The 12,705-nt window shown below is 32.5% G+C and overlaps 1 protein-coding gene across 13 annotated transcripts in view; it reads right to left on the reverse strand.

The window, feature by feature from the left end:
- Positions 1-1,423: 1,423 nt before the first annotated feature.
- LOC144973085 (TOM1-like protein 2) overlaps positions 1,424-12,705 on the reverse strand; it is a 48,172-nt gene continuing 36,890 nt past the window's right edge. For 12 of the 13 annotated variants that reach the window (XM_078915105.1, XM_078915100.1, XM_078915102.1 and 9 more), the window contains 2 exons: positions 12,270-12,312; positions 1,424-7,701 (listed from right to left, as the gene is read on the reverse strand). In XM_078915105.1, coding sequence (XP_078771231.1) covers positions 7,571-7,701; positions 12,270-12,312 — 174 coding nt within the window. In that variant the 3' untranslated portion in view covers positions 1,424-7,570. Of the gene's footprint in view, positions 7,702-12,231; positions 12,313-12,705 lie in introns of all 13 variants that reach the window. The other variant, XM_078915111.1, reaches the window with a different exon arrangement.

Genomic DNA, 12,705 nt, shown 5'->3' on the forward strand with positions numbered 1-12,705 from the left:
CAACTAAGGATCCCTGTCAGGCCCAGGAAAAAACGGAGCAATCTCAATCCCGAATAAAGATGATGAGAAACATGGAAATGGAAATCATATGTATGGGGATATAAGGCTAAGCAAATTTGACCTCTCTACCCACCATGGGAGTTCTGAAGACCCCACCCAGAACAATGACTATGGTCCATGTCCAAGGCCATACCTCTGCAACTCGGTGATACAAATTTCACCAGCACACAGGGGGAAAAAATAATAACCTACATTTATATCCCGCAGCTTATCCCGTTAGGAAAATGAAGATATCCTCTCATAAAGTATTCACACGCTTTGTTTTTGTTTTTAAGGGGTTTTATGGCGGCGCTCGCGACACATTAAGGTCACTTCAGCGCAATAAATAAAAGGAAAATGGGATGGTAAAAAAATTGTTAGATTTACGATTGAAAGTACACAAGAAAAAGTAAGACAAAGAAGAATGGTTTAAATAAGGAACAGATGCAGATTCCAAAAGCACACCATCAGTGTTCTTAGTTTGAGATCACCTAAAAGTCTCATCCAGACGCAAGCATTTGATCCCACGAAGAAGAATACACTTAAATGTTAACTAAATATATATTCAAAACAAAAAAATTATTACTACATAACAGAGATGATTTACAAAGACAAAAAATACCATCTCCCTAAAACTATAACTATCTACCGTATACATTTGACTATTTCCAACCGGCCAGAGGCAGGACAAACCTGATAATCCCATTCCAAAGTTTGTTTTTTAAAATGTTTTTATGGGTTTTCCGGCACTTGCAACTCATTTAGGTCATATCAGCGCCAGTAAAAAGGAAGAAAAGTGGATAGTGAAAAGATTCTAGATGTACAATTAAAAGGACTTGATGTAAAAGTAAGACAAACGGAGTGGTTCAAATAGAGAACAGATGTAGATTCCAAGAGCACATCATCAATGTGAGATCACGTCAATGTCTCACCCAGACACCAGCACAAGATCTCACTGAGAGGAATAAACTCAAATGCTTACATTAAACATTCAAAAAGACAAATATAACAATACATAACAGAGAGATGATTTACAGGAAAAAATATCATCTACCAAAACATTAACTATGCATTTGACTGTTTCCCTCCCAGCCAAGCAATACAGCCAGGGCAAAACCAAGTAGTCTCATTCCAAGACAAAGACAGAAAGCAAATTGGAAAACAGATATAAGAGGACAGAAGACGAGAGTAAGTGCCAGCCTGCCCACTATGGAACCCCACCCAGAACCCATTCCTAGACAAGATAGAAAGCAACTCGGAAAACAGATAAATGGAGAATAGAAGAGACAGCACGTGAGACCCTGCCCGCCATGGGAGGTCAAAAGATCCCACCAATTCACATGCAACAATGACACGATAAGAATTTTCATAAGAAACACGAGACTTTTATAAACTGCTTTCATATTTAATGAGCATATCATAACAATTATTCACTTCAGAGCAACAGGAAATGGAGCATCCTAGAGTGAAAACGTGTAAATATCAGGGAGAGACTTCTGTACTCAGAATAATAACAATAATAGATATAAATAGAATAAACAATTCTTTTTCTCCTTTTTGAAGCAAAATAAGTTAAGAAGAAACAACATTCTATGTTAGTTTGTTTTTGTTGTCTTTACAAATGAAAATAATAATAAACTGAAAGCTATCATAATTATTTTGCTCTTAACAATGCAAATGGCGTTATATTTTATAACAATGAATTCCATTATCACATAATAGGAGGAAACTTGAAAATGAACAATAACAATAACAAATATTTTTGATAATTTGATCACCTTATCATTTAAGTCTTCTTGGCCATTGTAAGAATTCAAAGTTTGTGATAAAACACTCCTTTTCTTTCTTCAAAGTTTACTAAATCGAAACTGAAAATTCTTGTTTTAATATGAAGCACGTCTTTGTTATCACTAGTGGGAATAGAGCCTTAAAATGAGATTCGAACCCAAAACAACTTCCGGAGCAAAGGGAATATAAAGTTTGGCCTATTGGTATTTGAAATGAACTACATCAAAGTCCTGAGGATGTTCTATTCCTTCAATCCTCATGGACTGTTTTAGACCCGCACCCATATGGCACGACACATAAAATGGCCAGTTCTCGGCATTATATTAACTACTTTTTTTCTCTCTGTTTGCATCAAGAAAATAGTAGGTACTAGTTATTTGCGCACACATTTGTTCCCACTTAACTAAGATTAAGCATGTTGTTTGATTTTATATTAAGTAGTATATCATCTGAAGTATTTTCTTAATTCAGTCCAAAAATAAACAAAGGCTGTATCTCAGGCTTCAATTCAAAATGTCTTTTTTTTATAATGAAAAAGTTATGAATCATTTATTTATATTAATTTATTTGGTATTCATTTTCATATAGATATGTAATAAAAAATTAGAGGCCATTCTTGTGCTACTAAACTAGTGGACACAATAATGACTTTATCAGTTGGTAAACTGCCAAATACAATCAAGGCATAATCAAAGAAACTTATCTGAGACAAAAAACAAAACAAAGTAAGTTATTAAGACGAGCACCATAATGTCAAGATGATTCAGTGGATCTCGAATACTTAGAGGTCAACAGAGCTGGAATTCGATTCTCGTTGTATCAAAGGTCTTGTTGAAAACAAAGAGGCATCAACACGGTCTTTTTCTTTTTTCTTTCTTTTTCAATATCATTTTCCCCCTATATCAAATCCTCCAAGGCCTCGTTGGATTCAGAGCTCATTGAATCCGAGGTCGACTGAATTAAAATGAATGATAACCAATAATTAAACCACTACAAAATGTCCAGATAAAGAATATCTTTGTGGCCCAATAATAAATGCTGACAATCAATGTGAATAGTCTCACATATATGAAAATGGTAGGGGGTGCCACTGTGCCTGAATTTGAAATTCTTGCTCTTTCCGTCTTCCATTTTTTTTTTGTTTTGGCTTTGCCTCTTTGACCATAGCAAATGCACTCATATCATTTCAACCCCCAAAAAAGAGCAGCTAATCAAAACTTGTCACAGCTACATAATCACCAATAAAAGACATGAGATGCAATGCATGACATTTAGACATACGGAACTGCCAAAGGCAACAAAAGAAAAATCTGTATATTTTTTTAAAAATCCGAATTTGGAAAATAAATTTATATTGAACTAAAATACATGACTTTTACTCTTATACGAATTATCACCTTAAAATGGTTTACAATTGATGTTAGTGTCGATGGATTTAGTCATATATCCATTTTTTTTTAGAGTAAAAATAAACCATTTTTTTTCTCTCTTAAATTTTAATTCAAAAAATCAGATTCTGGAGGCCAAATTTGGCGTCCAAAATTCTGTTTATATACCAGGGTTGCCAACTCAGGAGGCAAAAATTTTCTGAACTTTTATGCAAACACATGGACCGACCCCTTTATGAGTGCTAAACTCCAGTAAAAAGACATTACGTGCTTACTTTTCTCTGTTTAGCAGATGATTGGAAAATATACTGAATTTCGCAAATATATTGAAAGTTGGCAACCTTGATATACTTATTAACTAGAAGGACTGTGTATATTCAATTTTCCCCAATCAAAAATCAGGATCAAAATTTGAAAATTTGCCAGCTGTAATTCAAATATTTCTTCTCTTTGTCTGACAAAAATATTGACTATAATTTAGTGCAAAAGAATATTCTTTTGGAGGAAAAACATAATATTAAAATAATCACATAGACTTCAAAACCACCATTTTTGAAATATAATTTGCTCAACAGGAAAAAAACAACAAAATAACAAACAATATAGTAATCAGATATAACAAAAAGTAATACTAAATTATAGTTATATTGCAATACATTTAACATGGATTCTCATACCACATAAAAGGAATAAATAAATTATATATTAAATCACAAAAATGAAGAATGATTATATCTGAAATAAATGATGATATTATCAATTATACATAAAGAATAAGACATACATACAATTTCAAAATTAATATGTATACCAAAATTAATAAGTATTGGTATAGCTCGAGCAAATTCCTTTCATTGTTTAAAGAGCAGAAATAAAATATTTATATGACACAGAGAAAATCATGTTGACCTTTGGATTAACAGAGAATTAAATAAAGAAAACAAAAATCAAGAATCACAAATTTTTCATGCCATTTACTTGAAATTTCAAATACACACAATGAACCAATGAATAGCTTTAGATGTCCTCCTCACATACAATGACTCGGAATTTTAAAGCAACTAACACATTCTTTGAGTCCCATGTTACAGTTTATTTTTGTCTTCTTATATTTTTTCCTTATGAAATTTAAAGGAATATCTAAATCTATTACAATGCTATAATTTAGCAAGATGGGCTGCGTTTCAAAAACCTGGTTAGAGCTTTGTGATAGGACTCTCTTTAAAAACAGAAATAATTTTGTGATCACTCTTTGAGTTCCACAATTTCCGGACGTGCAACAAATTTAATATTATCTTTAAATGCTACAGAAAAGCTTTTGTTCCAGTTTGAAAACTGAATTACAGGTGAATAAAACAAACAAATATTTTAATAATATTCCCCCCTCAAAATTGGGAGAGGGGGGGGGGGGGGGAATACAAATTTGGACCTTAAAGGATAAGAAAATTCTGCATAAATGTTGATCTTTCAACACACTGGTGGGAGGCCTAAGTTCACTCTTCCTCTAAGCCATACAGATGGCCCCTAAAACATGTAACTTGTTATCATAACACCTCTATTGTAAAGTATGAAACATTTCTTGGGGTGCAATCTTTAAAACCTAGAGAATCTTGAAAGAAAATCCCATGACGTCAACTGAGATTCAAACCTAGGTACTTTGATTCTTAAAACAAATGACCTGCCTAACCACTAAGCCATAAATTTTGTATCATATTGTAAAGTAATAGTTCTTTCCTTAACCTTCCTAGTTTGAAAATATAACACCCTCATATTCTTTTTGTAATAAAAAATATGGTATAAAGATAAAGCTTTATTTATTCATTTACTTTTATTTTCGTAAAAAAATAAAAATAGAACAGGTTTACTAAACTTTAAATGTAAGCAAACTAATTGATTTAATTTAAATATAGATTAAATTTTTAAAAAGTTCTTGAATTCTTTGGTTTAGATAAGTCAACAACTAGAATACCCATACAATGTATTAGAAGTGGAATTGTTAATTAAACCTCATTACATTCTTAATCTCCACAATAAATAACACATACAATAGTAATGCAAAACTTATAAAATAAATTCAATAGAAACTTCCGAAAGGTTCCAGATGGCAGAAAAAAAAATCTTCACAAAAGAATAAAAGAAACATGATTGTGTTCCCGAGAAATCCTAATATAACAACAAAAGACAAGAAACAACAATCTTCACTCATCCATATTCGTATCAAAATTTCCAAGTTTTCATTTTACAGATACAATAAAACAAAACATAGAGAAAGGCATTGAGTTACTATAAAATGGTACATCTATTTAAAACTTGAAATAACAATGTAGCTGTGTAAGACAGAGCCTTCAAAACGCTGAGGATACGAGATAGAAAAATTCCTTTGTTGATTTTATATGCTTTTAGGTTTTTTTTTATTTTTCTTTCTTTACACTTATACTCATAGGTCATTTCAGTGCCAGTAAAAAGATTATATAGGAAGTTAAAAGCACCAACAAATAAGTAAGACAAAGGAGACTTGTTCAAACGGAGAGCAGAGGATTCAACGAGCAATCAATCGACGTGTCTATTTGACAGTACCAATAATTCCCAACTAGGTACTCAAATGATTACACTATATTCAAAACTAAAAACTATAATAGTAAATAACAAAGAGATGATTTACATGGGAAAAAATGTCATCTCTCAAAATAAAAAAAAAACTATCCATTTGACTGCCACCTTCTCAGATAAGAATCCCTGCCAGGACTAAACAGATATAGGGGATAGAAGACACAGCAAGAGTGACAATTGCGCAATCTCGGAGGTCTGAAAAGACCCATCCACACCATCTCTTTGATACAAAGGCAAGTGAATTGACTGTAGATTTGACTGACAACTTGATTCTCACCATCTATTTCTGGTGTGAAAATGTGAATGACTGTTCATACAAAATAATGCATTTTCACACAATTGTGCATTCCTTATGGTAATAATACACTTAATACATTCACAAACTCATAACTTGATGATTGCAATTAAACAGATTGGAAACTTTGTCACAACTTTCATCATCAACCAATTACAAAAACAACAAAAGAAAAAGTTTTGGGAAAGCCATCGCATGAACAGGATTACTTTCAACTCAAATTATCAGAGATCACAACCATTTGATCAGTTGTCATAAAACGATTTAAGGGACATCTTAAGCAATCATTTTGACCAAATTTAGATTTATAATTACATTACATAACAGAAAATCTTTATCAAATTGAATCCGTTTTATGATCAACATGTACAACTACCAACAAACATAGAAATAAATTCGTAATTCAATACAATATAGACTTACAGTTACATGTTACCTGTAACAACATATTTTACTGTATATTTCAATTTAAACAAGAGAATATTAGATGTCCCTCACCTTTTAAAAGCCCAGTGTAAATAGACTCAACATGCAGGTAAGCTTTGGGTAAATGAAAATAGGGACTTTTTACACAATAAATAAAATTAAATCAAAATATGAATATTAGAGGTCAGAAACAACACGAAATGCTATATTGCGTCCATCTTTTTCATAAAGACTTTAGGACAGTTACTGGTTTCAATTTGATCAATCTGCAGATCATAAAAACTCAAAACTAATTAAACTGAACAATTAATATCATTTCAAGTGTATCATGCACAGTAGGCATCTTTTGTGCAAGCAATCACATATTAATTTTTAAACTTTTTTTTTCTTGCATAAAAAGGATATCATCAAAATGTTAACATTAAATTAATGATTAATGAGTATTCGGGCCATCGTCACACAGTAACACCAAGAAAGGAAAATAAAGTCCATTTTATATTTTAAAGGGAGGAGGTATAAAAAAGACATTTACATTGAGATAAATATAAGAAGTGGAGCCGTACAAGAGGCTGTTAGATCAGAGAGTGGTGGGAAAGACAGGTCATGTGATTCTGAATACCTTCTGCCTTACACTTACAGGCTACAATCTTGCTGATTAAATTTCAACCTCAACAGCTCTCTGTATTTACATATAGCATATGCATATTCACCACACTTCAATTCCCTTCCAAAACTATTCTACTCTAATCGTAGATGTCTTTTCTGAATAAAGAATTTTGCATTTCCTCAAATTCTTCATATTAAATGTACACGTCTAGCATGTGCCAGAGTGTATAATATTACACATCCATTACAACCAATGAAAGATCCTGTTCATCGATAAGTCTGTTCATACATACATACTAAAAAAAGTCACTTTTCTTGACAACATAATCAGACACGTTTAAACATTTATAAGTTTCGATTTGGGGGAAAAAAGAAAAATTGAAAATGAGGAATGGTGTAGAAAAAAAATGTGCAAGAATCATAAAGCGAACAATGGGTTTTCATCATCATCTTTCTTTTGTAGCGTTCTGGTAGATCGGCCAGTCTGGGCTGAAATACTGGGAAGTGCTTCGGAGGCTGTGGCTCTCTCTGTCAGGAAACGGTCAAACTCTAGTCATGGCCAGGGATAGAAATTTAGATTTTATTACAATTATTATTTTAAAAAATCTTATTTCTCTGTTTAAAAAAAATAAAATCTAATGATCCCCTTTTGTCCGGTAAAGTGATTTAAAACAATGTCAAAGCTTAAATTCTAAAGTGGCTTCGTTATTTTTAAAAATTTGATTGTTGATTTATTTGTTCACTTGTATTTGTTGTCGTATTTAGGGGGGGGGGGGGGGGGGGGAGGATGGAGGGAGAATAGCTAGATTAAAAGTGATCTTTAAACAGAAGAAGAAGAAGCAGAATGAAAGTCCATAAAATTTAAAGTCTGCATCGTTCAGTTTTAACAAGATTTTTCACAAACCCTTGAACTCCCTCCAAACTGCAGCAATGCTATATTCCAAATAATTGGAAACAATTTTAAAAGTGCTCTTGCCAGATCGGACATTTCCTGTTCATAACACACATCACATTTAGTGAGAGCTTGAGCTTTTTTTTTTTTTTTTTTAGAGCTTAGCACTTTGATAAAAATTTTAATATGAATGCAGCTCTTAACTCATTCAACCCAAACACCGACTATATCCATAGTTTACCCGGGGTTACTTTTACCCCATGCCTATAATTTATTACATTTTTTTCTGAGACAAATTATAGTTATAGGCATAGTATCAAAGCTATTTTTTTTGTTTTTTTTTCATTTTCACATGTTAATGGTAGTTGAATAAAACCATCTATGTACATGCTCACTTTAAATACATTTTTTTTTCCAATTTTGAAAAGTAGCAAAAATCTCTAGGATTGAGTGATTTAAGCATAAGTAAACACCTACTCTCGAAAAAAGAAAGAATCATATACAAAGGCGATGGAGACTGTCAACTTCATTATATTTTTTTCTTATTTCGACATGCATTTTTTACTCTTGATTTCAAATTGTCTCCATGGTGTCATCAAAGAGACAAACATTTTCTTGGTGTAGAACAAAGTAATAGTTGTCGTTAAAAAATATGTGTTTTTCTGCACCTTAAAACGTTTATTAACCACTTGAAAGTATTTACATTTGTCATGAATTTGTTGTTTTGTCTCGTTTCTATCATGTAAAGCGAAGAGTACATTAACTGTGGATCCATTATTTATATTTCTAAGTTCAATGTATAAGAGTAAGCTTATTAAATAGAAGATGTGCATCACGTCAAAGTGACATAATATTCATATATCATATCGGTGGATATCCAGTAAAAAAGGTGAATAAAGAGAAGCTATTTGGCTATTTCTTTAACCCTTTCCCAATTTTCACTCCATGAAATTAAGCAGTAATCATGTGAAAAAATGATTTGAATAATCTCATGCAAAACATTTCTATAGAATGGAAAGCGATAAAACTGAAATCTGAAGAAAAAAAAAAAAAAAGAAAGAAAAGAAAAATGCATAACAAGATATAGGCAATATGCTGATATGATACGCAATGTCATTATTTCCCCCCCAATCTTTTTAACCATAATCTTTGTCTTATCGTTTATGATGTGAATAGTTCGTCTGAACCACTAAAAATAAAAACTCCCAAAAAAAAATTTTTAAGTAAAAAATCAGACCATAAAAACAAAGAAAGAATATGATAAAACCATATAAAACTAATACAGACTCAAAAGAAAAGTACTGAAATATAGATAATAGCTGGAAAATAATAAGATAAGGAAAAAAAATCCCCCCGAAAAAACCCAACCCAAATCTGATCTCAGCAGGTAGTGGAAACGCAAACTATGGTGAAGACTTACATAACTGCCCCATCTTTGGTGACTAGAGAAAAGTGCAAAAGGTGATTCAAGTCAAGTTTAAAGGTGGGGAGAAAAAAAAAAGGTGACGATCAACAAAAATAAAATGATTTAAACACTTTTTCCTTATATCAAAATTAGAGAGAGAGAGAGAGAGAGAGAGAGAGAGAGAGAGAGAGAGAGAGAGAGAGAGAGAGAGAGAGAGAGAGGAGAGAGAGATAGAGAGAGAGATAGATAGATAGAGAGAGAGAGAGAGAGAGAGAGAGAGAGAGAGAGAGAGGAGAGAGCGAAAGATAGATGGACAAATAGATTGAGAGAGAGAGAGAGAGAGAGAGAGAGAGAGAGAGAGAGAGAGAGAGAGAGAGAGAGAGAGAGAGAGAAGAAGATGAGAGAGGAAAGAGAAAGAAGATGAGAGAAGAGAGAGAGGAGAGAGAGAGAGAGAGAAGAGAGAGAGAGAGAGAGAGAGAGAGAGAGAGAAGAGAGAGAGAGAGAGAGAGAGGAAGAGAGAGAGAGAGAGAGAGAGAGAGAGAGAGAGAGAGAGAGAGAGAGAGAGAGAATGTTTTTATACTCATTTTCTAAAATCCTATTTTCCTAAATTTAAAAAAAATATATACCAAAACAGAACAAAGATAAAAAATCTAATATTAAGAGAATATAAACTATGAAAATGAAAATACAAAATCAAAATCAAAAATCATATTTCAAAACCCCCATGACCGAATTGATCACCTGTGGTAAGGCTGCCATCTTCTTCATCTAAAAATATCATACAATAAAGAGATTTTGTTCAAGAACTGAAAGGAAACTTCACTTTTTACAATTACTGGTATTTTTCTATTATCAATTGTTTTTTCCTGGATTGAATTGAATTCTTTTCATCTCTCTCTCTTCTCTCATAAACTGAAAAGAAATCAGTGTGCAAAATACATATATGACGTGATACACTGACTGAAATAGAGATGAACGAAGAATATCAATATCATGAACCATCTGCATTACAAATTATCACAGCATCAATCTTTAGAGTTTTAAAAAAATTCACACTTCTATTCAACCCCCCAAAGGCAAAACTATATTTACACTTTTAATGAAACCAAGAAAAATGTTATAACACTACACGCCTTGTGGTCTTAGATTGTATTTATGTGGATTAAACAAGTAGAAAAACACCATCACGGCTATAAGATACATAACTCTCTCTTTGAAAGGGTAAAAAGAGTGCAATTTAACAATACGTTTAAAATCTGAATTTAGTCAGATACGTCTCTATGCCAAGGAGGAATGCAGTATTAATCAGAATGATTATAAAAGTAATAAAATACATCAATTTTTATTTTAAACTACAGGAAAATCTGGCTTAACCAGTTAACTGCAGAACTCTGGAGCGACATGTATTAAACAATTTGGCCAGAAAACTCGTCCTTCAAATATTGATAGAATTAAATGACTCTCATCTTGGCAAAAACACTTAAACCTGGGACTTTGTGTATGGGCAATTGCTAGAAAAAGCAATCACTTAATACTAATAGCTACCCATGTCAGTCTTTTTCCACATCTTCATCAGGGTCCTTGTACTTACAGCCAATCCAATGAGACAACACTGCATAGGTTTTTCTTTCTTCTAATCTTCAGCACCAACAGCTGATATCATGTGACAGCCCTGTATAAAGGTTTTTCTATCCTCCGGTCATATTTATAAAACCGCCCATCTAGTCAGACAAACTTGCAGAGATATTTATTATCTATGATAGACTGATAGTCCAAAAAATAAAAAAAATAAAAATTCAGCAATAAATTCCTTAATATATTTATTTCTCTTTACATCCACCCCCCCCCCCCCCCCCCCCCCCCTAAAAAAAATTTCTAATTGACCCCTTCCCTGCCCCCCCCCCCCCCCCCCCGCTCCGTTTAAAAAGAGTAATAGAATCATCAATTTCATGCACAATAGAGAAAAGAAAATTGCAACAGCAAAGAACCTTTCTGAAGGAAAACTGTATTTTCTTTCATCAAAAGAATGAAGTAAATGAATTTTACGTAATAAGCAATCTCTAAGTGGTTTAGTGTTATGACTAAAAGCACTATGTGCAAACTACACATTGAATACTGTGCTCCCATTCTCTACCTCAAAGATTCAGAATAAATGATGTGAAACTAACACACTACATACTTTTGACTAAATGACTTGAGTTTATTTCTATGCAATAGGATGTCAAAACAATTAGCTGACATATCAATTATATCAAAGTTTGAGACTAATGATGGTCATAAACTTTCAGATCATTCTGTGATACAAAGTCACAATGAAGAAAGGGCGTTTTACAGAATAAGTAAATAAATATATAAATTAAAAAACCTTTCCTTGCTAATTCCCCTTATGAACCCAAACCAATAAATTATGTAATTTAACGTCCTTTTTCCTTTTATCGAACTGTGATAAGCAATTGGCAACCGGCTTTCACTCATTTTTCACATCATTGCTAACTCTGATAAACTGTAAACTTTGTATGTGTAGTACATTTTCATTTCAGACTACCATTATTACCATTTCAGTGTCTGGTTCACCAGTTAGCCTAGTTTGAACTTTGATGATGTTTACCTTGATAATCAATCTTTCAAAATATGTATCCGTTAATCATTTTGGAAAAGGATATTTTACACAACCTTCAAAAGCACGAAGAAAGAACTGCAATGGCGTGTTCAAGACATCAGAGTATGGTGGAACAACAGCGACACAGAGACCGGCAAACAACAATCCCTATGAACCCCCTACCTGCCCAGACCAAGACCATGACATGCTGAATCAGTTACCTGAACTTGTGATTGGTTCCTGGGTTTTTGAATCAGAACCTGGCTGTAAAAACACAAAGAAGAAAAAGAAAAGAAAAAAATTTAAAATGAATATTAGCTGTAAAGCAATCAAGGAATGGCACTCTTGCATGTCCAAATTTATATAAAATAATCAATATTTAATTAGTAGACAATTAAAAAAAAAAAAACACCAACCAACCAACCAAAACAATTTTTAATCTATTTCCACCATCAAAAATAAATACTTGGTTGCTTGTTTTTAGGAGTTTTTCGACACTTGCCATAAATTTAGCTCATTTCACTGCCAGTAAAAAAGAAAATTATAGAATAGTTAAAAGATTTATATCTAGCTAACAAGCTTCTAAGAAAAAAAAAAGTAAGACAAATTAGACTAGTTCAATAATGGCGGCTATGTGGTCTAGTGGTATGACACTCG

This window comes from Berghia stephanieae, chromosome 5 (assembly GCF_034508935.2).
Source record: "Berghia stephanieae isolate SIO BIC M18660-M18661 chromosome 5, UCSD_Bste_1.3, whole genome shotgun sequence".
NCBI lineage: Eukaryota > Metazoa > Mollusca > Gastropoda > Nudibranchia > Aeolidiidae > Berghia > Berghia stephanieae.